At 36.8% G+C, this 27,232-nt stretch overlaps 1 protein-coding gene across 2 annotated transcripts; it reads left to right on the forward strand.

Annotated features, from left to right (window-relative positions):
• Positions 1–59: 59 nt before the first annotated feature.
• On the forward strand, positions 60–26,239 carry myg1 (myg1 exonuclease). 2 transcript variants are annotated; one of them, XR_015712906.1, is made up of 8 exons: positions 60–377; positions 1,687–1,799; positions 7,380–7,539; positions 8,991–9,140; positions 10,776–10,898; positions 13,244–13,425; positions 25,147–25,392; positions 26,064–26,239. XR_015712906.1 is itself a non-coding variant. In XM_087800622.1 (7 exons), the coding sequence occupies exons 1-7, from the start codon at positions 105–107 to the stop codon at positions 25,337–25,339; spliced, it is 1,194 nt and encodes a 397-aa protein (XP_087656748.1). In that variant the 5' UTR covers positions 60–104; the 3' UTR covers positions 25,340–25,575. The 2 variants fall into 2 exon arrangements, 1 of the variants encoding a protein (XP_087656748.1); XM_087800622.1 differs by lacking the exon at positions 26,064–26,239 and having other exon boundaries at positions 25,147–25,575.
• The last annotated feature ends 993 nt before the right edge of the window (positions 26,240–27,232 follow it).

Consider the following 27,232-nt stretch of genomic DNA (forward strand, 5'->3'; position numbering starts at 1 on the left):
TGTATAGGCCGAGCAATTGTTCCAGTGCACCAACCCCGGTCCTACTGCTAAATCTGTCCGCCACCGGTCACACGCATGTGATTTTTTTTTCTCCCGCCGTCTTGATGTTAAATAGAGTCTTTTGTAATTTGTCGAACACCTTCTTGCATCTGTCTAGTCTAAATAAACCAGTTAATAATTTTACGGCGCTGAAAAGAATCGCGGACTGTCGTTTGCGTTTGGACCTCGCACGCAAACAAACACGCTACATGTCAAGTCTGCCTAAGAAACTCTGCACAGAAAACATGAGTGTTCAAAAGATCGGAACTCATAATGGAACTTTTCATTGTGATGAAGTTCTGGCCTGTTTTTTCCTTCGCCAGCTGCCGGAGTACAAGGTAAGGAACAAACAACTTGTATATGACTGACATAAAACTATCATATAAAAACATTAATACCAAGCATTGTATTATAAAAACTCTAATTCAAAGCATTGTATCATTGCATCTATTCCGATATGTTCTGCATAAGATAAACTTGGAGAGTTTATCTGGTGAAATTTGTTGTAATGATTTAACCCAACACTAAGGGGCGCTACTCAATTGTTCCATGCAGGTCAATAAACACGTCCCTCTCTTTGAAAATAATATATAATGTTGTAAATCTTTATTTTTCTACGAACTATACATATGGAAATTGCACCCTTTAATGTGTGCGTTAATGTTTTTTATTCCGTATTACACAACATTGTCATTGACGACAGATTCACATTGAAACAATTAAAATAAAACGAGTTTAATCGGTTATAACTAGATTCAGAAACATTTTTTTTTAATATGACACGCCTTTCCTGCAGCTCTGAACTGATTTTCTGCATTTGCACATGCAACCATAGCAGCAAACGGCTGCTATTATATTTGACCTAGTTTTAACTGCCAGATTCATTTCTTGACAATATACTCATATTTTACACCGTGCAGAGGTACAGATAGGAATGTTTTATGAAAAAACTCATGGCTTGTTGCTTTTGGCTGGCAAATTTGGTCTGTATTTATTTATGCAATTTTGTAGAAGTTTGCTTCTATCTTAACTATTATTTGTGACCCTGGTCTGGAAAAGCCCACTTCAAATATAAATTACTTGCATACTATGAAGTAATTTATCTTTAAATTATTTTTTGTTCTTTTTCAACGTGGTATTCCTTTAATGTATTTTCTACCTGGTCACTTATGGAAGTATATCAGTGCCATCAGGATATTGAATGGTTGAATTTAATATTTCAAATATTGAAAGGTTGAATTTGTTAACGTATAATATCGATTATTCAATATTTTTAATTCGTAGCTTTTTAAATTCAATATTAAAAAATCCAAAGCCTTTTAAATTCACATAACCGCACTGCCACCAGACAAAACCAAACGAGTACCGAGCTACTTGATCATACTTTCAGCCAATCATGCAAAGGCTTCACATTTTTTATATTGAATTGAAAAGGCTAAGACTTAAAAAATATTGAATAATTGAAATTAAAATATAACAAATAAATTCAACCATTCAATATTCTGATGGCACTGATACACTTCCATAGTCACTCCTCATGCAAGATCAAGTTACTTATCATGAATATATCTTTCTTGCTTGATAACATGCTATTTTCTTGTCAACATCTTGATGTGTTCTGATTGGCGTTTCTCATTTTTCTCACAGGATGCTGAGATTGTACGGACAAGAGATCCAGCGCAGCTGGCCGAGTGTGTAATTGTGGTAGATGTTGGTGGAGAGTTTGACCCAAAGAAGCACCGTTATGATCACCATCAGAGGTAAAGTGTTGACAGCAAGCTGCGTTCAACCAATACATTCCTTCATGCAATGATATCCTAAAGACGGATAATAACATCATCTTGTTGGATGAATGAAAGATGAAGCTTGAAACAACACTGGCTCAAAATGCAAAACGATGAAATTCATATACATTTTTTAAATTTTTTGGCAGGTTAAAAAAGTACACCAGGGTAGATGAGGGAAACAAAAAAAGTACCAGTACTGGTAGAGCAGTTATGGAATTAAGTACATTTTATTGAAATGGTTTAACTCATCAGTTCAAAGGTCCTTGGGTATCCTTTAGCTATAAAATTGACTTTAATTCATTCACCTGGATTGCGTCTGTGATAAAGGGGTGAGAGGTCATTGCTTCTGCCACCATACCCTACCGTGTTTTTACCGTGTAATAATGGTTTTTGCACCGGGGGGTCTTAACTTTCTTACTTTTAATGAATGTTTGTAGATACCTTATTAAATATAATATGGCAGCAGATTACTAAATGGTTGGTAGTCAGTCAAAGATCTGGGGTTTAAAACGACTAAAAAAAACATTTGAGTCTGAATATTGGGACACAATTGGAATTAAGTTAAGCCACCTAGATGACCCAGTTTTTTTTTTGCATGTAACTGGATAATAGATTTAAGATGGGACTTGGTAGCTGCGTCTGCATTGACTTCTGTGAGGCCTCAAAAATAAACAGGATGTGTTTGACACCACAGAAGGAACCAAAGATTATCAAATGACATTTCATCTGAAGTAGGCATGTGACTTTCTACATATCTGCACTGCCGGAAATTATATGTTTTCAGCTTTAATGAAGACCCTAATGATGCATAGCTTATGCTCAATCAACCTTTTCATTCCAGTTTCAAGACTTTTAGTTCTCACAATCAAGATATTTTTCTGGTGACTTTTCAAGAAATTAAATGAATAAAGTGTTTTGCTGAAGGTAAAACGTCATCAGCAGCTATTTAGACAATCATTGTTTGAAATTAGAAATACTGGAAACAGTCTGAGCAATTTATATATATGTCCAGAATGCAGTTCTTTTAAATTCAGGAACTTGTGTCAACCCTCAAGTGTTTTGATCAGTACATAATGGTTACGCCTTTAAATTCTTTCAGAAATGCACTGAATTTATATCTCGTTAGTTAAATAAGTAAATTGTTTGATTTCTTTTAACCATCTCAGATCTACTTTAAGCCTTGTTTTTTCTCAGGGTTAAAGTGACCCGGAGGCCTGAAGACAATTGTGTTTGTGATATCCCTTGTGTTGTCTCTGGGTCAAGGTTAACGTCCACTGCATACGTGTTTCTGAAAGCCAGGGAGGATTGTCATGAAAACGACATTCGTCGACACTTTCTATAATCCACAATTTTCCTTGCCCCAGAGGAAAGAAAAAAAGGTTCTCCAGCTGTAGATGGAAGGAGCAGCAGGTTTGTGTAATTATGGTTGATGGTGAGCAAACTGAGAATTATCAAGCGTGACTGCATCTAGAAATTGAACTCCCTCTCATGAATAATATGAATGGTAAATGACTTAATCCCTGGTTTCCAAAAAATATAATTTGGTTCCATGTGTTTCTAAATTCACATTTCAGGGTGGATTCTGGGACCATTATTCACAGATTACGTCAATTAAGACTCCATTTATCTTATCTGTCTGAATGTTAATTGGCAGTTTGGCGTTTAAAGTTACTTTGAGGGTCGGTACAAAATATATTTCAATATTGTCTCCCTTCATCTTAAAGGTCATGCTTATCAATGTTTACTCTGTGTGTTCTAACAATAAACTGGTGATACGATATATTGCGATAATGAATGCTCAAGGATATATTTATATATATTTAGTCGTATCGAGTACTTGACTCTGCAGAATTTACAGACCACATGACTGTTGACAGAGTCGTAACAGTTTTTATTTGTTTCGAAATATGACCTCATCTTTAAAAGCTACTGGAGTCGACTGTATCCTCTCGTACTCTGTCATCGTCATTGTCTTGGCTGCGTACGATGTAAAGACTGCAATAAACTTCATCCACTAGATGGCAGCAAACAGTGATATTTTGCATGTGAATCCTAAATAATAAATTACTTTATTTTACTCTAATAAGTATAAAATATAAATCCTAAAATAAATGTGATAAAGATGCAATATAATTTGAAAGCCAAAAAAAGAAAGGTGTCTTTTTTATATAGACAATGCTGTTAAATGTTGCTACGATATTGTAAAAAAAATAATGAAGTGTATCTATCTATACTTTCTTACACCCCTTCTCGTTGTTGTGCATCACATCAAAGCTGTGACAAGTGAACAGTAATAATGTACGTCTTTGGATGACTATAATGTTGTTTTTTTAAAGATGTTTTTGTAGCTCTGCTCCTAGAAAATTTTTCTTTCATGCAAAAATTGTGACATAACATTAATCATTTTTAAATTTGTCACTATTGCACCCACTCCAACACAGACACTCGCATTGAGGAATCATTCAGGTCCCCGTGATAATGAGAGTTGTCTTCCATGACCATTTGATAAGTATTCCAGGGCTCTTTTCCTAGGAGGCGGTTAGTGATAATTAGCAATCCTTCAATTAAATCCCTCCTGCAGTGGATTCACGAGGCAAAGAGGCTGCCACAACACGACGAGGGGTAGCAGGAAGAGCAGTGCTGTCACTCACACATGTGATGGCATTGATGCACACAAGAGGGAGGGAGGAAGTCAGATGGCAGGAAGTATGACTCATTTTCTCCTCTCAATATTTATTTTTCTGCCATTTTCCACCTGGTTTACTTGTATTCATTGATACAATTTATTCATTAATTAAATATGATTTTAAATCTCACATTTAGAAGAGGGAACTAAGAGAACTAATGCAAGTTTAAGCAGGTTGTACTTTTATTTATTTATTAAGGAGCTCATCCAGAAAATGTCCTCGGACCGCAAGATGTTCAAAAGTACTTTTTAAATAAAGATGCGTTTTATTGAAGTTTTCTCAAATCAAATCGGACATATTTCTTAAATAAATCTCCCAATTTGCTTGTAAATGGTCAACTCTCTCACTCTCAAGCTGTTTCAGAGAATGAAAATCTAAGTCAGGGAAACGGAAAGAACATTGTTCTGGGTGATGCATGCCATAATCAAAACAGCGCTGTGACTACCATTATCAATGACACAAATCTTTCTCTTCAGGATATCGTTTATTCAATAGGAAATCTTTTGATCCGATTTTTAAATCCACTTAACACCTTTTTTTTTATTACTGAATCAGTTGCGCACAGTCTTGAAATGTCACCTGCAACATGGCAACAGATACCATTCAGCATTTTCAGATTACAAAGCGCCCTTTTATGTGTATATAATATATATATATATATATATATATAAAAAATGTATTTTGTTTTTCATGTTGGTGACAAGCTTTAAGGCCTCTTTTTTTTAAAGAAGGTTATCTTAACAAGGTTGACTCGCTAAATAAGAAAGAAAATGACTGACTCAACAAGAAAGGAACTAATTTTTATTTTGTTTTCTGTAAAATGCGATTTATTAAATGGTTTGCTGTATAGCAGGCTGTTTGAACTTCTGCAGTTGCTGTCAGGGTAACCAACTGAATTAATACTGATATAACTGTATACTGCTTTCATTCTCTGAAGTTTTATTAACCTTTATATCTGTAAATTTGATAAAATAGGATTATCCTTATTTCAGGGTAATTTCAGTAAATACAGTGTACCAATTACGTTTGAACTGTTTTCAATGTATCAATCAGTCACCTTTCAAACATTCACTGTCACAAGGTGCTTTACAAATAACAAAAATGGCACATTATGTTAAAAAATAGTTGCATCAATTTAATAAAAGATGAATTCAGAGATTTAATAAAATGTCTTATTGTAGCAAACACATTGAAATGGTTCAAAGAAAGTAAAAAAAACAATGATTAATCCAGTTAGGATTTAAAATGCTAAAATATTCAGTCAATAAAAGTGTGTTTTAAAAAGGAGGCACAGAGTCGGCGAGTCTCATCTCCTGTTTCTTTATTTACGACAAATATTTACCTTATGGTGCATCTAGCTACAGTTAAATAAAGCTACCTTCATTGATAAATTGTACGTCAGGATGTCCCGCTTGGTGGTGGAAGCTGTTCCGTGATGACCTCCCTCTGGTATTGAGCTCCATCTTGACGTCTTTGTCCTCCTGCTCCTTCTTATTTAACGTCGTCTCCTGATGATTAGCACAGAAATGCCTCAGCTTGGCCAATTAGGTCTTTAATGGCCGTGATTACCCCCCACTTCCCATGCATGTCACTCATTCACTCGGCTGTCTGTTATCTCCTGCGCTGCAGCCTCAACATTCTAATTAAGCCGCTACTCAATGACCGGCAGTGGATCAGCCCTGGAGTTCCACCTACATCTGCACATGGCAGATGTTATACCTCTGAATGCTGCTATTGACGTGTACATGCGCCTGTTTACACACAACCTCGCCCTTTCTGTTGGTCAATGAACACTCGCTGTGAATCTTGATAGTATCAGCAGCTGCTTTTATTGATATCTGATAATACAGCACACGGCCTAACACATCCATCCGACTTGACTTGGCATTTTGGTGAAGCAGCCATGTGGAAAATGTTTTTCTTACAAGCAGTCCTTATCTTACTTGAGGCTAACAAACATCTGCATGCATACATAACCACCTTTTGTAAAGCCAGGAGAATGATAACGTAGGTTGTAGTTAAAGCCACCCTTCATAACATTTTATAATCATTTTTTCTGCAATGACTGGTTGAATATTAATGACGACTCTCCAGTTAATATTTTAAGAATGTTCTTTAACTTTGACTGAACGACTCGCCCAGAAAGACAGTGAGTGTAAATATGTAAAGTTATATAATTTTTGTCCTTGTTTAATAATCCCCGAAAGATACCTTTCTAAAAATAAAATAAGTCACACACTAGTGAATTTAATTTTCCCCTTTTCTCTTTCTTGTCTTGTGTACTTTATATGACCAGTAGAGATAAGTGTTATTGGACTGGTATCACTATTTCTCTTTCATTGAAATCAAGATGTGACCCAAAGAAAAATGGGTTAAAAATATATATATATATATATATATATATATACAGTATATGCAAAACAAATGGCACACTTTAAACAATATTCTATTTTTTCTTTTCTACTATCTTGGAACCTTAAACAACGATACATTTTTTCTGTATCATACTGTAATCATACAGCATATACAGTGTGTGCTTTGCCGCCCAGCCAACCATGGGTATTGAGGGCATAACAACTGTGAACCTCTTTGTATAGAATGTAGTTTTTTAAGATATAAACAGTTGGGTTATTATTAATTTAGCTTATTTTACCATGTGTAACATGCCATTTATATTGGAAACAATTTTTGTTCTTCTTTGAACGTTTTTTGCAGTTTCCTGCTATTGTGTTTTCACATCTGTCTTATTTATTTATATCGTTCTTTTTTTCTCCAATACAGTGGGAACAGACACATTGACATGAAGGGATTCATGTGCAACACTTTCCTGCCACTAAATGATCAGTTTGATCTCTTCTTCCTTCAGGACCTTCAGCGAGAGCTTCCACAGCCTGTGTCCAGAGAAGCCGTGGGTCACCAAGCTGAGCTCGGCTGGGCTCGTGTACCTCCACTTTGGCCGTCAGCTGTTGTCCCAGCTCACCAAGCTGAGGGAGGATGACGGGCAGCTGGAGGTCCTCTATGACAAGGTGAGCCCACACAGACAACCGATTTATCTCCTGCAGCTGATTAGCATTCAATGTGTTTTGTCTCTCTGAGGGAAACATATTTTCCATTCAAACACGTGTCTAAACATAGTTGGACATTTCCACATTGAGCTGTGAAAGAAAAATCTGTCGGGGTCAGAGCATGCCTGAGAGGCGCTTGAGTCTAAATTATTAACCAGCAAAACCACTGTTTGTTTAAACAGGGATTGCAGGTTTTTAATTAAGAAAAAGCATTGTTTTCTAAACTCATTTTAATTTCCGCATATAACTGCTAAAAAATTTGGTTACATACACGCTTATATTTACCAATATAACATTCTTTAATGATTGTAATTGTTGGACCTTTTTGCCAGTCGTGGAAGGCAACACGCAATATCCACCAATCAAAGTCAACATAAGCCGGGTCTATCTTTCATTAATTCCTCACTACTCGCACAGATAAAGACAGCAGATCGATTCATCGTAACTTAACATCATACTGCTGTCAATCTATCAGTTGTCCGGTTTTCTCCTGTCACGAGCCGCACTTTTGACTGGAAAGTTATCACTAAACTTTATGGTAAATTCCCCAAATTTGTTTGGAGGAAATAAACTCCTGGCTCTCAAATTAAGAGCATCAGCCCAATGTTCTGTCTGACTTACAATCTTTGATTATTACATTTGCACTCTTTTCTGTTTAAAATCCATGTTTAATGTATATTTTTCATTATTTATTAGTTCATTTGCAATATCTATTATTTGTTCAAAACAAATTTATATTTAGTCTGTTGTACCATGTGTAGGATTTTTCACCTGATAGTATAAGCAACATTTTATTGATTTTATTAATGGTTTTGGGATTGAAAAATGGGTCTCCGCGGGCCCCAAGCCTGTGGGTCACATGCAATTTTCTTCCAGTGTTTTATAATTGCCCTCATTTAATTTGAACTAACTGGGATCCCTGTTTAAATGAATCTGTTACACAGAAGTGTAATAATAAATCAATAGGGACCTGTTTTTCTTCTGCTCTGTAAAATAAAAGCAACATTAACTATATTTTATTAATATATATTAATTGCTATATTGACTTTTTCCATTTTTTTCCCCATTCTTTTAATTTATTTTTTATTACATTTTATTTGTCTCAAATCTACATTTTGAATTTATCTTTTTCTTTTGTGGTTTATTTCTCTCTGATGGTTACTCATGCAAGGCTAAGCACTTGAGAATATCTTATTGTGCTTTTTTTGTGCTGCTCTATGAGTCCAACTGCTGATTAAACAATGGAAAAATAAATTTCTAATGATTTGTTGCTGTTGCCCTCTTCTGTTTGTCTTATGTTGCCGGTTAAGGACTAAAATATTTATTTTCTTGAATACAATGTGGAAATTAAGATGGATATCTATGAACAGAGTTCATAACCTTCCACAATGTTTTCTTTCATTCACTCGCAGCTGTATGAGAACTTTGTGGAGGAGGTGGATGCGATAGACAACGGCATCTCACAGTACGAGGGCGAGGCCCGCTACTCGGTCTCCTCCACGCTGAGCGCACGTGTCGGCCACCTGAACCCACGCTGGAACAGCACGAGCCAAGACACAGAGGTTTGTGCATGTGCTGATTAAAGTGAACTCAATCCCCACAATCTGATCGAAAGATCTCGCAAAACCAATTTTATAGATATTATTGCTCCAGATGTATAGACCTTGGGTTTATTGTCTATTGTGCTTTCATCAAATTGAGTTTTTCTACAGGTTTTACAGCATCGAAAATAATGAAAGAATATTGCTTCACAGCCAATAGCTTTTAAAAACGCGTCCATCTACTGAGGACAATAATCCAATGTGGATGGCGTTGTTTAAGAGCTACAGATGCAATACAGCCGCTAGTAATGAAAATTGAAACATACCAGAAGATCTTATATAGTACAATAACAATTGTATGTACATATAAATGCATCTAGTGTGTTTAGTGTTTTGTTGGCTTATATTGAGATTTTATCTTTCAATTAAATTAGTTATATTTATATTATCATGTACATTTATGTATATTTTGTTAATGAGAAAAATAACAGACGCATGTTAATGTATACCAATGAATAAGAAGAAAACCTCACCTTGATAATCACATTCCAGCTATTCATTGACTATTGATGTTGGTTGGTTAATATTAAGAAAGATGTCATTCAATAACATTTCCTTAAAAAACTAGAATGGAATCGTTTTCACTTCTAAAATTCATTAATAATTGTATATTCATCACAACATTTGTAGTTGTTTTGTCAAACGTTGTTTTCGACTAAACAAAAAAATATCAGTGTATTTAACAACAAAGCTGACCCATGGAACCTGTGCTCATGTTTGCGCCACTACAACAATTCTGTCACACATTAGCGAAGAGGAAGAAAAGGAGAGGAAAGCGACACCTGTTTGTACACAGTCTCTTGAGATACTGAACACGCTGCCATTGTTGTGTCTGTCTTGGTGGGGAGCTGGCCTATTTGTTTCGTCACATTTCAGTTCACATGATTACAATTCCAGTCCTGGCACTTATCTTCTAATCTCCGTGTGACTCACAGGCGTTCATGTGCTACAGAAGATCACAAACGCACAACTGTTGACAGAGAAACTCGACGGTAGAGTGATCAGAGTCATTCCACGGTTGTAATGATGACGAGTGTTGGTCTCCTCTGTCCACACCTGTTAGAGCTGTGAGTCACACCTCTCAATCGAATGTAAACTTCTGAGCTTGTTTTTCTGCCAGCAGTGGTGATAACATCTTCTGCTCTCCGGGGGGCTCTGCTCTGCAGACCATGTGATCGCTCAGGTAGCAGTTTGCTAAGCAGGGGAAGTTACAGAACTAAGTGATTGTCGTGTTTGTGAAAGAAAAGCTCAATGTCAGGATGAGAAATATTGAAGCATGCAACGTGTGTGACATATTTAATAGTTTAAATACTTGATCGTCTGAATCTAATTTAAAGGACTCAAACAAAGCAACATGATTTACTGGGATGGAAAGAACATTTCAACCTTTGTATCTGTTTATATCAGAATCTGATAAACGCAACACTGGAATTTGTTGTGGTGGCAAAGAGACTCAATCCAAATGAAAATAATACAAATGTAACTCATTTGATTTAAATGGTAAATGACAATGAAGAATTAATACCTGTTTTTTTTTCTTTGGCAATAATAACAACTTTAGGAGCTTATATGTATTATATTTTGCTTTGTTATCAGGAAGGATTCAAAAAGGCCTTGGTGATGGTTGGGGAGGAGTTTATGGACCGCTTGGATTTCTACCAGAACTCCTGGTTGCCAGCTCGGAAAGTTGTGGAAGAAGCGGTTAAAGCGAGACACCAGGTACGTCACATTTATCTTCAGTGCACATGTATGTTTATTCTCTACTCTGCTGTAGTATTATTTAACTCAACGGTGACATCATTCGGAACACCCATTTAAAGAACATCAAGAAATACTTTGTCATTTAAACTCACTTTTTCTTTAAATCTACTTGAATCATTTTATTTTAGACTCACCTTCCCCGAAACAATATTGTCAACTTATTGTTGTTTGATTAAAAGAAACAAATGAAACATAAATGACAGAAGTAACTTTACAAAATCATACTAGAAGGAAATAATACAGATTATTTGCAAAATATAGGGAGTCAGTGAAATGTGAATCAAGAGGGGAAAAGCAGAGGCTGAAAGCTTCTAGTGTGGTATATAAGGTGCAGGGGTTCTCGGCTACATCTGTGCATTCAACCCTTTAGAGGATCAAAATGAGCATGTTCCCTTTTAAAATTCTTTTTTCTCTCCAATGTTTACATACATCACAAAATGTCTACCGTGACAAAGAGACGAGAACTATTCATCGTACCAAATTGGTTTTGTAATTAGACTAATTTAAAAAAAAAAAAAGAAGCTTCCTGTTAATGCAGAACATCACAGGTTTATTTTTCATTTACATGCAAATAGGATTCGCTTGACAGGCTTTTGTGTATTTAAACTCCAATGAAGAAAATGATCCTTGTGTATGGAGCTAAAGGGAAATAATGTATTCACTTCATGTAAAACGGTGAATGGTGTTAAGCACCTGCAATATTGCATCTAGGTTAAGAGGCAATATTGTTTTTAATTATCTCCGTAATTCTTCAAATTTGATTTAATAAAACTCGGGTTGGATATTTCCTTACATTAATGTCTATTTAGTCCCATTTCATGAAGCCTGTTCGCAAAGCTGTTTTTGATAAAAGTTTCTTTAGCAACACATTATTTTAGTATGAACCTTTTTTATCTTTCTGAAAAATAATTGCACCAAATTATATCACAATGTATAGATTTGGCCTGATCAACCTTAAATAATGCTCTGTATTAACATCACCATCTGATTCCAATTCTCATCAACACGTCAACATGTTTTTGTTTTTAATTGCCCAAAAAAATACTTCATTTACACGCACGCAGACCAATGTTTTGCTTGGTTTGTCTCTCCCCCTTTTTGCCATTCACCTGTGTATAAATTATAATGTTTAGAGTAAAATTTTGACCGAAAAATATAAATGATAAAAAATGTACTAATTGGCACATAATTAATAACATGTTAGATTACTACTACCGGTATATACAGTGGTAGAAATACTTTTTTGTTCTGCAAAACTACAGAATGTCAAAAAAAAAGGTTCTGCATTTTGAAAATATTTTCTGCTAATACACAAACCAAATACAACCATTTCATCCTAATTATGCGTACATTACTCTTTATTCTCTCACTCTACCTTTTAAATTCAGTGTTCACAGATCCTCCTATAAAAGCACAGTAGACGATTCGTTCTCTATTCAAATTTATGAACCGATGTCAGGATGGTAACGGGTTGAAACCCCTTAAGTCTGGTTCTTTTATTCATCTGAGCTGCCATCATCCTATTAGACGAGTGGACCGTGTGATATTGGAGGTCTGAAGGGTTCGGTTGTGAGTCTGGTACTACATGGGGCTGCATGGTGTTGAGACAATGGTAGCATTTTATCCTCACAGTCGTCATATATATACAGTACTACTGCTCTTTAGCTTCTGTAGACGTCGGTGATCAACGGGTTTAAGATTTTCTGTTTACTTTTCTTTCCGCTTGTTCTGCTGAGCTGCTCTTCGCGCCGCTCCGAAGTCACGTGACTGCACAACGGACCGAAAATCAAATGAACATAACATTTAATAAAATCGCAACCTTTGCGTAATGATAATTGCATTTGTGATGCAGACTGACGTTAATGGTTTAATTTTTCTTCTGCAATCTTGAAAATCGATCTGCAAATTGCAAACTGCAGGCGGGTATTCGGAACACCGATGTATATGTTTTAATTATAATTAATAATGGGTTTGTTTTTGTTTAAAATGCTAATATATCTCAAGTTTCATTTAGTAAAAAAATAGAAACGCGTCACAGAGCTTCTATTTTTTTTTCTATTGGCCCAATGGTATATTGAGGGATATAAATACTCATTGCCTGACATTTAAGCTGTTTTCAGCCTTGAAATCACACTGACACATTTGTCCGTGTGTGATTTGGAACCAATGCTTCATCTGTTCTAATTTTACAAAGCGCGTCAGCTGGCATGTCTCACAACCTCTTCGACTTTCACTTCCTGCTCATCAGAGAGTGTTTGGAAAAAATTGCAATTAATTCCTATCACACCTTTCCTGTCTTTCAGGTGGATCCCAGTGGAGAGATCCTGCTGTTCTCCCAGGGTGGATGTCCATGGAAGGAGCATTTGTTTTCCCTGGAGAAAGAACTCCAGATCGAGACACCGATCAAATTCCTTCTGTTTCCAGACCAGAATCAGCAGTGGCGGGTTCAGTGCGTGCCCGATGGACTCAACACCTTCAAGAACAGGTGAGGGAACAAAAGCACGACAGTCATGTCAGTTATGTTTCCGGGATGTAGAACGCGCAACGTTTTTCCACCGTCTCTCTGAGGTGTTTCAAACATTAATGAATAAAACCGGCAGATGTGGCAAATCTACTTGAAGGTGAACCAGAGCGTATAATTCAGTGTTTAAGGCTCATCAGACCGTTTGACAGTTTCCACAGAGGATCGAGATTCAATTTCATTTCTTTGAATATCATTGTCTGCAGAGAACAGGTGATCATACAGGATTTAAGATTTTATCGTATTTTAAGATATAAATTAACCCTTTCTATTGAGTGACATTAATCTCTAATTACGCTTTTAATATTCAAATAAACAGTCTTAACGTGGTTTACAGAAAAATGTAACGAGTCTTTTCATTTTAATGAAATTCCAATGTAGGAAGAGGACATGCTCTGTTAAACAAAATCTACTTAAAACGAATCTTAAATCATACGTCTTTAGTAATATATTCTGTTATTATACATTGTGTTCATCAGTACATCTATGCCAGTGATGGGCAAATTCGATCACACAAGGGGTCAAAATCTTTAAGAACTATTTACAAACCTTTTTTTACAGGAAGTATTCAATTCAAATCAAATTTCTTTGCTTCAACCTCAGTTTTACTGATCGTGAAAATGTCTCTTGGTAACTGCTGACATCTATGATCTCTGTTCCTTAGCTTCTGTTATTTACTGGCATCACTTAATCAACAAAAACATTAACTAGTTTGATTTTGAGTCTGGCGGGCCACATAAATTACTTAATATATTAAGGAACATGCAGTAGAAAATGAATGAATGCTTATCCAATCAAATGCTAACGGGTGTATGTGTGTCATAATACTAACAGAAAAGAAAACATGGAATTCCCAAAAGCACCTTTTTGTCAACATTATAAATGAAAGAACTTGTGTGATTTGGTGTTTATCAAGAAAACCAAAAAATGATGTAAATAATGGCTCTAAAATTGAAATCTTAATATTATAATTTGTGGTTGTTTTGTGTCAATATATATTTTGCTGTTGGTCGCCAATCATATATTAAGTTATTTAATTGAATCCCATCCTTTCAGTTTACATGCCATACATGTTTAAGTTAGTCAAGTTGTACAACAAGAAAATGTACTGCTGCCACATGGAAGTTGTAGTAGGTTTATGAGCATATGTTGTGTGTTTCTACAGTTGTTCCTTCGTTATTAAAGAGCCATAGAATTATTCAAGTTGTGTCATTAACATTAAACGATGATCAAAAACTTATAATGTGAAGGACGTTTCATTAATACTGCTGAGAATCGTAGAGTTGAAAGGTCAGTGTTGCAAATAATTTGCTTCTACAAACGTTGTTCGGCAGATACTTTTGGGTTCATCGTACAGCACTGGCCAGCCTTGAACCCGTCAGTCCATGAAACTTGAAAAACAAATCATCCTTTTGACAATAAAAATTAGCCTTTTCTTTTTTTTTTTTTAAATAAACCATACTGCTCTTTAAATCTTTATACATTTTTAAAAAGATAAAAATGTTCATTATTAAATTGTTGAAATGTATTAACAGATTCTATTTGTGTCTTTTAACCACCAAATGTGTTTCTATGTTTAGATTTTTGATCTGTAAGTTAAAGTCGTATGCGATTCGATGACCTACATATAAGGAAGTGACTTAACATATTTATGTGTGTTTGCACCAAAATAAGTTCTTGCTATCATCTCAATTCTGTATATATCTTATATTTTGAAAAAGTATTTATTTTAGTGAAGTTAATAAAAGACAGCCTTTAAATTATGAATATTTCAAAGAGCTGTGACTGTGATTTCAGTGCTAAAATGACGAGTAATATTATTTTTTATTGGGTATCAGAGGAGATGGTAGATGCTGGTCTGTTCTTTGTCTCCTCCAGCCACTCCATTGATTCTCTCTGACGCTGCTCCTTTAAAATTGCCACTTTTATCTGTAATTGCTGCTCCCTCCGATCACTGAAATCTGTCTTGGAGCACATTCACAACAAGTCTTGAATCTCTGAATAGTTGTTTCTGACATCATGTACTGCTTACCTTCTCCACTGACTGTGCACACCCCCAACATCTGGGCTCATTAACCCAACACGCCCCCTGAAGGAGAATTGTTTATCTGCGACCATGTAAACTGTAATCCACAAGGCTACACAGGACGTCATCGTCATCCCCTCTGGAGTTCTTAGTGTTGTTTGGCGTTGTATGTCGTCCAGGCTCGCTTCCTCAGCAGTGATGCAACATGCCAAGCAGATGTAGACATCCGATGGCTCAGAGACTAATTGTGTCAGTACCGTTTGCTTCATTATTACCAGGAAGTTTTAAAGGCTAGAAGGTCTAAACTGAATTTGAGGCTGCAGTGACTGACACTGTTTCATTGCTGCTTTTATCTTATTATACTTTAAATGAGTTACTACTTTGTGGGTAATTTGATAGTGTAGTCTGCACACATCAGTGACCTGTCTGTGTGCCAATTAAACACTTCCAGAAAATAATATTCGGATGGTATGGAATTAAGACTTTTACCCTCCAGATTGAAATGTGTTTCAATGAGATAAGTTTTATCCACAAAAAGCTCTAAATATAATTCAGTTTAAAGGCTTTTTCCGTGAAGCATGTTTGGGTACAAGCTGCACAGAACTCTCATTATGGTCGCTCCTGAACCACTGACATGCCCAGCCTCAGTATTGACCTGCCGTAATGTGCTGCGGCAGGCTTAATATACCCACCTGAGGAGGGACTCTGCCCACTGCGAGCAGCAGACTAGCGCCGTGATTGATGGTGCTAATCCGACCCCTGCAGTCGAGTTGTTTTGCTCTTTGGCTAAAGGAGACCATTTAAGGTTTAACGCTGTCATAGCTTGTTTGTCGAGTAAACTAGCATCCAGCAGAAGAATATGTGATCATGTTGAAGTGATGATAGAGATTCGATTAGAAACTTGAAGTCTGTCAGAAAAGTGTAACTTTACTTTTAGAGTAAATTTATCTCAAATAATATATCTAGTTCATCTTGGCTTGATGTGTGCGAAAAATACAAAATAAGACCAAAACTTTAAGACACTTTTGACTGATTTTAAAATACCACAGAAATGATTAAGCTGTGACTCATTTGTTGATTTAAGTATATCTTAAATGGATCTTGGACCTCTATTGTATCATCAGTATGTGTCTGTTTGTACAAAACTCTCTTTACATTGAAATATTTGTATTAGAAAATTAATTTAAGCCCCACCCACTGAAAACTGTAAGTTTAATTGGATTTAATCTTTTTTACCATAACCACACCCACTCTGCTGTGATTTGTCAAGCATCAGGTTTTGTCACCTCGCGCCATCAATCTTGTAAGTCTCCACCTCAAAGGGACTTGTTGTATAAACAAAGCAGGGCTTGATTAACGCTGACTGGAGGATGAGTGAAGACCATTATTAAGTCATAATGGACTCCGCTCACGTAACCTCTTGTTCGGCGAGATCTCAGACGGGGTAGAACTTTATAAAGTAACGACTTCAAAACATGGTAATGATGACCCAGAAAGCAAAATTACATTTAATCAACGTTGATATATTGTCGGGCTGATGGTTACTTTCAACATTGATATCTGATATTGAAACGTACATTAAAAGTGCTCGCTATGATAAACATTGAAACAATGTTGTTTCAACCATGTTATTATCAACATTGAAACAACATTGGATTCGTAACCAATTCTAACAATAACACAACATGTCATTATATAAAGGCCATTTTAACATTTGCATCCATCCTCTGTATGCTTTTAAAATTCCTTATTAAAGAATATTTTTACACTATTCAAGTTAAACAAGCAGCAAGCCAAACTAGTCAATTACTAAGTGATCTCACTACCATCGGCCTAACAGACAAGTTTGGAGCGATCCTAATATATGACAGCAAAATGCACACAAACGCTGTTTTACCGCATGGTATAATGACAAAATGAAATGTCCATTATTTGTTAAGTTATTTAATTATTTAGACAAATAATTCTAAATGACTATTTTGACACATTGTAACATCGTAATGTTTTTCACTTTTATGGAACATAAAATCGATTCTTGAACAACTTATGTAACTTAAACAATTTGCCCTCTTAGCTCTTTTCCTTCCTTAGACTTGCAAATCCGCCTCTCCTTTCATGTGCACAGCAGAGCCACTTCTGGACTGTGTCCCTGGACTGCAACCTGTCAGTTTCCGGTCGAATTGGCGAGCAACCGCTGAACAACAAAACAAAAAATGTCAAAGGGCTGTTCCATTAGTTAGACGGTTCCTTTCTAAAATGATGTACTTGTTTATTTTTATTATTTTCTGCTTCATAATTGTTAATACTTAATTGTTATGAAGTTGATGACAAAATGATTCTTGCCTTGCATAATCCGGCTCTTTACTGCAGAACAATCCCTGTTGTGTTTCAGGAGCTGAACCTTAAAAACACCAAATTAAATTACACGTAAAGTCTTGGAATATACATTATTACACATTTTTTATATCATACTTAAATCGTTTATTCAAAAATGACATAATATAATGAACCAAGTTTGTCTACCATCATTATTCAGTTGGACTGACTCGGCCAAGCAGCTTCCACTTAAGCCTGAAATGCAAGAACGAAACTTGAACAACACACCTAGAAACGGAAGTCGTTCACTAACCATTATAATGATGGCCAAAGTGCTGAGCAGTTTCTGAGCAGTTTCCAGAGGCAAAAAAAACACATAAAAACTGTAAATGCTTTTAAATTATAGTAATTGTATCCGCTACTTGAATCAGGGGTTGGAACCGGAGCATCTTGGCTCGACATTCCAAGTACTGCAAAATCGATTAGGTAGAAATAGATGGATTCAACATTGATGGATCAACGTCAACCCGAACATAACCAATCTGACTAAAAATCAACATTGAATCAATATAGTTTGCATCTTGGAGAGTAAGACTTTAACATTTGAAACATGTGAGTCAGGAGATAGTTTAAGCTGCATTTCAGGAAAGTTGCTGATGTCATCACATTCAGCCAATTACACTAAAAACATAAATGATTATTCAAGGTAAATTAAAAAAAGACATGCGAGCGGTTGTGTTGACTGAGCTAATGCTCCAGGATCCAGATTCTGCTTGTTACTCTGAAGTTCCTCCAACACTGAGACGGGACTCCCTGGCTCGAGGAACATCTTTGCCTCAAAGCCTGAATCTGCAGGATTGATATTCTGCTCCATTACTCCAATTCTCACCTCTGTCCATAAATCCTGGACTGACCAGTAGCCGACTGTCACCCTAAGAAAATCTCTGCTCCATATAGACTCTTTTTTTTTTTTCTTCTATCTGGTAATTACAACCGTCTGTCTGCCTTTTCTTTCTTCCCTCTCTTTTTATCTCCATCAGGCTCACCACCCAACCTCCTTTTCATTCCACTGCAGAATCCCAGCATGTGGCAAAGCTTTCAGAAAGAGCGACAGGCATCCGATTACTTCAAACATTTAATTCAGTGCAAACATGGCCGCCGCGGAACAATGGAGGCTGAGATGAGGATATGAACACAGCTCCAGATGGTTGCGTCAATGGGCGGCCCTGCATCCTCCCAGTAGGCATGTGCCGGCTCCACGAGAGGTGTGTTGTTATCACCTGTGTCCCAGCTTCTCACCTGGGGGGAGAGGCGGCCTATTTTTATCACACTGCTAAGGAAATTTAAGCTAGGGGAAGAAAGACGGGTTTCTAGTCTGGAGCAATATAGAATATTTCTGAATCGGACATGAATATTGCAGGAGGACGAAAGAACAAAATCACTGTTATCTCATATGAACGTCTGCCGGGGAAATTGTGTGGCAGCAAAAAACACACGGGGAGGGAATACGACTCAATTTCATGCTAATCAGAGGAGATCGTCTGATCTTTACCATCACCACAGTGACACCATCGCAGAAAATGAATCCTATATTAAAAATGAATGATTGTTTTCAGCCGGAGCAGAGATTTTTATTATTAATAGTCTTTGTTTTAGTGCCAGAAATGGTAAAGTTGATAAGGTTGACCTCAATTACATGTCGGGGCATAAGAAGTTATTTTGGGCGTTTCCTTGACACCTACATACAACTCCACACTTGATGTAATCCTGTACGTTTGTGGACCACAAGAAACTTTAAATTAATGGACACTTTAAGACTGTCTAGTTCTGCGTCCTTCAGTGAAAAACGTTGATGGGGTTTGGTATTACATTTCACATGGACCACATTTACTAAAGAGATTGTTCTAGGAGTAATGAGGACAAAAAGGTATTACCTTCATTTTATTTATGTATTTTTGGTAAAATAATAATAAAAAAAAGAAGAAATGTATAATATAATGATGTCAACAGCAAGGCTGTTTAAATATTATTCCTAAACATAAATGCATGAAGCTTTCATTTTACTATGTTTTATAGTTTTACCATGAACTCACAAAGGCCACATAGTACCGCATTTGACCTCCGGGCGAGCAATCTCTGTCGTCCTCCAATTGTAGACCCCCTTCAGGGACGTGCGGTCAGGTGAGGCAGTGCCTCACTTCACAATGCGCTATTCACAGCAGACTGCGTTGATACATGCAATTGGTTGCCGTATCTCTGCATGTCACCAATATAATGCTCAAAGATACATTTATTTACCTTGATTTTCCACAGTCTGGCTGATGTCTTTAACCAGTAAAGTTTAATGTTTGTTAGGATCTTATTTAGTTTCGCTGATCGGAAATACAACCGCTGTGAAAAGTTAAAGCTTGAGGCACACACACGAATGCAGTGCTTTTTCGGGCAAAGGTACACTTTTTCCATTGAAAAAAAAAAATGAGGCACACCACCACCCAAAATGTTAAAAAATGCTACTATGTAGATCTGTGTTTACGACTGCACATCAACCAATCGGCCCAATAACCATTTGATTGACATACAGAGCAGCCAATCTCGTCTCTTTGCAGATAATGTTTTTTGACTAATTAGGTAAAATTTGATATTTTCCCACGGCACACCTGACTATCTCTCAAGGCACACTAGTGTGCCACGGCACAGTGGTTGAAAAACACTGCACTAATGAGCCTCCATAAACTACGTCACATCTCCTTTGAGGCGGAGAGACTTTTAAAACTGAAGGAAATAAGGTGGACTTTTACAACAAAGTAACAGGTTTGTGTGGCGAAGGACAAGTGCATAGACTTTATTTACAGATAAAGGTAAGAACAGAAACGTTTTACTCTCAATATTTACATTGACCCATTTATACTCGATACTTCAGTATAATACTTCATAATAATGGACGTTGGTCCTTTCTCTGTAAATCTAGCCAATCACACAAGGCACCACGACATATTAACCTATCAGAAGCAACAAAAGGCGGGTCTATCTTTCACTACAGCATAACATACAAGAACATGTGATCGTGTCACAGTAACTTAACATTTTAATACAAAGGCATCAGTGACATCATAATGGTGTCAAGCTAACTATCGTTGGGATTCTTGACTCTTGAGGCAAACTTAAATCTAGAGAGTTCTCACTCAACTTCACGGTAACTTCCCCTCAGGAGGAGGAAATGAACTTTCGGCTTTCAAATTAAGAGCATTTAATCATCTGCGTCTTCCTTGTAATAAGGTATTATCACGGTCGTACTCTATATTGTTTAAAATCCATGTTTCCTAATCCCTTTTAAAATTATTTATCAGTTCATTAATTTTTTTTCCCATATCTATTGATTGTTTAAAATGGATTTATATTTTCAGCCAATTGAAAGGTCTAAGATCATTAAATATGGGAGGTTAAAGCTTTTGAATATAGAATTTTACCCAAGACTGTGCGTGTGTGGGAAGAATTAAATTAAAAATTAAATTGAAAAAAATGTAACTATAGCTGAAAATCAAGCTTAATATTATTTTTTTTAGAAAATAAACTATCATAGACTAATGATAATATGTAGGAAGTTTGTGTAGGTACAAACCTTAAAAAAACAATTCAGTTATATTTGTTTATTGATATTAAATTATTATCTTATACTTTTTTGAAAACTTGGATGAAACATGTCCAATTGAATCCAGTTATCTGGTCAATTACGATATAATTTAGTTGAACGGTGTATCAATTCTTAACTACACTTAAAATTAACCATAGAAAAGGTAAAACTAATAATATACATTTTGACAAACGAACAAAATGAACTGAGAACTTCCCTCAAGAACTTAAGCAATTATGATCCTATTTTGTATGAAATTAGTAAATATACTGTTCATACCTGGTTTAGACATGATTTCTTATTTTTCCTTCAGTAAAATTGTAATTTCCTGCAACACCAACTTTCAACCGTCCTGTCCTCATGTGCCTGATTATTAATAAATAAAGTGGAAATTAATAATCTACAGCTTAGAGTCTGAAAGGCAGGTTTAAGAAGACTGAGAGTCAGAATCGGTTTCTCTTGCTTCACTCCATCATTCAATATGACGACTGTTAGCTTGTGGTTTCCATGTTCTAACACTAGTTCTTAGTAGTGTTGTAGTAACTAGCGAGGGTGATTTTCTAATTGTGGGTTGATCAGTGACAACAGCACCTTCCTCCAGCTGACATAACAATAGTCCTCCTTCTCCTTCCCTCATTACCGCCTTGTTGACCTTTGCTTTCCAAACGTACTGTGGAGCTATCGATTGGTTGATTCATTTAAAAGGGATTAGTGCTTGCCTCGGTTTTTTTCCCCCCCTCTGCAGGTTGTCCTAATGGGGGGAAGATGGTGTGTGCATGTCATAACGCGCACAACGTGAGTGGTGAGCGACAATGGTCTCGAGTGCACGAGCGCAGATAAGCCGATTATACAACATCATTGATAAGAGACTTGTTATTTCTTCTCCAACTAATCCAGGGTAATGATTGCAAATGTGAATTTAGATTTCTCACGGGTGATAAATGTCAGAATTATGGCCACATGTCAACAACCTTCTTTGAAGACATTGTCAGATACATTACTGGACTTAAGGCTTGATTTATTGTCTTTATCTCTTGCTAAAGTGCATCTATTAAGGCAGTCTCTAAGGTACAAGGGAGTTTTTGTGGGGGGTTTAAACACACAAGGTTCACCTCCTATGGCTTGACTTGGCCTCTCCTGACGCCATTTACCAAGAATGCTGCACAGACGAGCACCAAAAGTGGGTGATTACTCAGGGGCAACATCCGGTTTTAAAAAGTGCCAAAGTACAAAAAACGAGGGTCTGCTTGAGGCTGCCTGCAGGAAGACCGGCGCTTACTTACACAGCTGGAAAAAAATCATACTATTTCGGCTTTAAAAAACAACTTGGGACAACTTGACCCTAGATGAACTTGAAAACGGTGGTTCGAAATTTGTGAAGTTAAGTCCAAATTATTTATCTTTGTTACATCAATGGTTGTTCAATTTAAAATGGTTCATTTCTTGCATTTATACACCTTAATAAATCAGCACGAACACACGATGGAACGACTCGTGACTTTCTCGTCACACTAAAATGATGTATTGAATGACCTTGGGGTTCCTGTAGTGCGTTTAAGAGCGTAGAAATGTCTTCATTTTGGTGAGGTAGGCACACAGTTATAGTTTTGAATCGAATGCTACCAATAATAAGTTATTTTGGGGTTTCTGTTTTCTGCCTTGGTTACCGGATATTTGGTTTTGTTCCAAAATGTTTCAGTTCAGTGCAACCCTACTAAAAAAACAAATGTGAAAAATGTAAATAATATCATTTATTAAACATTTTTCTCATTTGACCTTTAAATTCTGCTTTAGTTTTAGGAGCTTGATTTATTTCAGTGTTAATGCATCTCTACTACAAAGACTACACCAGGCTGGACCAGGGACAGATGGATTGTTTTTTTTAGGGGGGAAAAAAGCTTTAAAATTCCTATCGATATATGGAGATAGATTGAAGTCTTCTTGCGAACAATGAGTTGGTCTCACTGCCACGACACGTCTGTACATGACATTTATGTGACTGTTATTTGATACATGGTGGCTATAAAAAGACGGTTTCTCTCTGACCAGCTGTCGTAGGTGTCAAAAATAACCTGAATAAACAATTGATGTTGTGGAAATGAAGCTGGACAGGGGGGAGGGACACTTGAAATGCTCCGCCGATGGATAACTGTGTCACCTCATTTCTGACAAGGTCGACCGTGTCTCACATTTTCATATCAAGCATCAGGAGCGAGAGTGTCGGCCGACATTATTCCCACCCGACTTTGACAAGACATGTCTTTCAGAGTTGGGTGTTCGCGTAGAAGGCGAGCGTGGTGATGATGATTGGGGATTCAATTTGAGTAATAATTTGGTGAAATGTTTGAAAGGATGGAGGAAGCGGAGGGTCCAGTGCACACTCTCGTTTACGAGCGCCAGTAATGCATTTTAAATCATCTTCCCGGTCTGAGTCGGCAGCCTTCTTGCTAAAAGCGATGGGAGGTAAATGAGCTGCTCTACATTTTTATAACTCCGGCTCCTTCATACACTCTTGGGCTCGCAGCGGAGGTCAGCTCGTCACCCCTCACAGAGCCAATCTCTCTCCCACTACGCCAAATTGCCTGTTGACTCCTGCACGACTTCTCTGTGTCCATAAGGTTTTTTCTTTTTTTTACCCACAATCCCACAGTAGAGCAGGTTTTCGTGCTCCATTTGTCAGGAAGGATTGAACCGCAAACTGGAGGTTTAAGCCGTTTTATTCTTTCAAGCAGTTCCTTTTTTTTTTAGTTTTCTTTTCTTAATTCTATTTTAACAAATCAAAGTTGGTAAAGCTATAAGAGTTATTTATTATGATTTATGTTTTTTTATTTTACCTTAATGTAGCTTCAAAGGCCCTCGATTATTTATTGTGTCTGATCAAAATATTGACAGATACTTAAGTGCTTTATTTTCATATAGATATTGTGTTCTTCTGCCTAAACAGGGGTTTTTACCCCCCAAAAATAAAATGTCATCACCAGTTAATGCACCTTAATTGCATGGAAAATGCAAAGCGCTGAATCAGCAAGAGCTCCGACTGATTTTTCTGCAACAAGATGGTCTCATTTTCACTTGTTAAAAATGTTTATTTTGTGAGTAAAATGACCTAAACGGGCAACTTGGCGTGTCAAGAGTCAGACTTAAGTTACTTTAGAGAAAACCTGGACTCTCAAGCTGACAAAAAAAATATTTTTTACAAACTGACATCTTCCAAACAGAAACTTTAACGTTACAAAAAATAGGTTATCATGATCAACACATGTACAATAAAGAGCTAATGTTGTCATAAATTGGTTTTGATTAATTGCAGAATTTCATAATACATTTTAAAAAGAAACGCACAAGACCAAATTTAGGGTCAAAAATGATGATTGACGTTATGAAGGGATTAATACCACTTGATAGAGAGAAATGATTGAGCATTTAAAATGACAATCTTTATTTGATTGAAATGAATGAAATTTTTGGTTGTGATTTTTTTTTTTACACTCAAATGTATTTTCATCCTTTCATTCCTGTGATAATCACGTCTTGCCACATTTTCGTCAGCCACTTTTTCATTATCACCTCAGCATGGAGTCCAAACAGCACTGCTGAATAACTCTATTTCTGGTGCCGCAGCTTCTGAATAGCCGCGTGCATAACAAAAGTGTCAACAGGAAGTGAACCATCTGTCGGCTGACGGTCCCGTCTGTCCCCCCCCTCGTCACAGGCTGTCCCTGCTGGAGGAGTGGCGCGGCGTTCGAGACCAAGCGTTGTCGGAGCTCAGCGGAATAAAAGGCTGCATCTTCATCCACGCCGGAGGATTCATTGGCGGCAACAAGACCCAGGAAGGGGCCCTGGAGATGGCTCGCAGGACCCTCCAGGCGGCGGCGGCGCAGTCCCCTGCAAACGGAAGCAGCTGACCACTCAGAAGCCGGAGCCAAACACTCGGTGTCAGTCAAGGATTAACGTGTTTGTAAGTGTGTTGCTCACTCACCAGATTTGGGAATTATGGACCCAGATGTCAAATCTGTCTCTGCAAATACCTTTAATTTGAAAGTGTGGCTCAGAGAATCCACATCAGGATCTGCTCACAGTACATTTTTTTTTCTATTTGGTATGAATAAAATTTGGTATAAATTTCCCCTTTATTATCACATTTGTTTTCGTCTAAAGGTCAAAGTTCACCACTCATCCTGGTCTGAAAGCTGATTCCAGTTGGTCAGCTTTAGCACTTACAAGGGATGTGGATCAGCAACGTCATAATGTTCTAAAAGTAACCTCCTTTGAAAAGTTAGATAGAAACATTGATCTCATTATAAAAAATATGAATAAAGGATGCAACTAATTGGTTGCGATTAATTAATTACAGCAACACAAAATGTCCTATGGTTTGTGAGCATGAATTAAACTTTTTTTTTAAATTAATTTTTTTATGGGTTTTGTGGGTGACTAAGTGCCTGACAGGGTCTGCCAGGTGAGTCAAGGTGTTCCTGAATCTACCTGGAAAATACTAAATTGAGAATAAAAAAGGTTCAGAAGAACAAACTGGAACATAAAAAATTGGAAGAGATTAAAATAATGAGTTTCTTGGTAAAAACCTATTTAGATCACATGTTCGTACTCTTTGTACGTTTGTCTCGCTAGTGTGAGTGACTCGTCGGACCAGAAGAGGAGATTAAAGACCTCAAATCTCCACCACGGTTGTGGGAAGAATCCGACCCGAAGGACCTCTAATGAAACCTCGGAGGTAGAAGCTTTTAAAGATCCACTGACTCACCTTCTGCTAACAGGACTTGTATAGACCTGCTTTCTTCTCCAGCAGTTACATTTACAAAGTGGCGCGTCGCCACATCAAAGTGTCTCTGATCGACCCTGATTAATTCTGAGAAATTAAATTGTCCGACTCGGCACCGAAGCGCTCGGCAGCCGGCGTCATGACAGTCCATTTCCAGCCTAATAAAGGGAAGGGATGTTTTTCATTATTCCCTCCATGTTTGCCTCCCTGCAACATCTGCCCTTTTCTTCTCCTCCTCCTCCTCCTCCCTTCTTCTCAAGCCTTCACTGCTCTTTTGGTTTGTCACTTTCTCAGTCTGTTGCTGAAACTGCCGCAGAAGTGAAACATAATTCATGTGTGATTATTATTTTCCTGTTTCCGTCTGTCGTTCAGCTGTCGTTGAGTGTCTTGATTGGACCGAGGACTAGCAGCGTTTATTTGACACTTTCTTTTAACGATGGTGTAAAAATATGAACTTTGGATTCACAGTTTTCAGTTCTTATAACTCTCTTTTTTTAAATTTCAATCTAGCATTTACTCTGTCATATTTCTTTAGACATGACGGGAAAATATCGAAGCACTCAAAAATGTTTCCAAAACATTCAATGACGTTTTCCATATTGGAGTGATGACATGATCACGATAAATGAAACTTTGTTTGATTTACTGGACTCAAAATGTTTATAAAAAAAATTCTGATGGGAATTTTAGCCAGAAAATGGCCAACAAATTTACATTTCACATTCAGATTGACTGAAATGTTGAACTGCGCTCATAATTCGAACTTTTTCTGTTGCGGTTAATTGTCAAAGGGAAAGAAAAGCTAAAAGAACAAAACATATATATATATATATATATATATCATTTTTATATTGACTGTGATATAGTTTTACAATTCAATTACTATTAATAATTAACAGTGACCCAGTAAAAAATATAATCCAGAGTTTGCAAGGTTTAACTAGAATTCCCAGTTGAACATGCGTCGGGAGAATGAATAAACAAAGACTGGCTGTGTTTATTTGTACCTGTGTATCAT

This window comes from Callionymus lyra, chromosome 10, assembly GCF_982586985.1.
Source record: "Callionymus lyra chromosome 10, fCalLyr1.hap1.1, whole genome shotgun sequence".
Taxonomy (NCBI): Eukaryota; Metazoa; Chordata; class Actinopteri; order Syngnathiformes; family Callionymidae; genus Callionymus; species Callionymus lyra.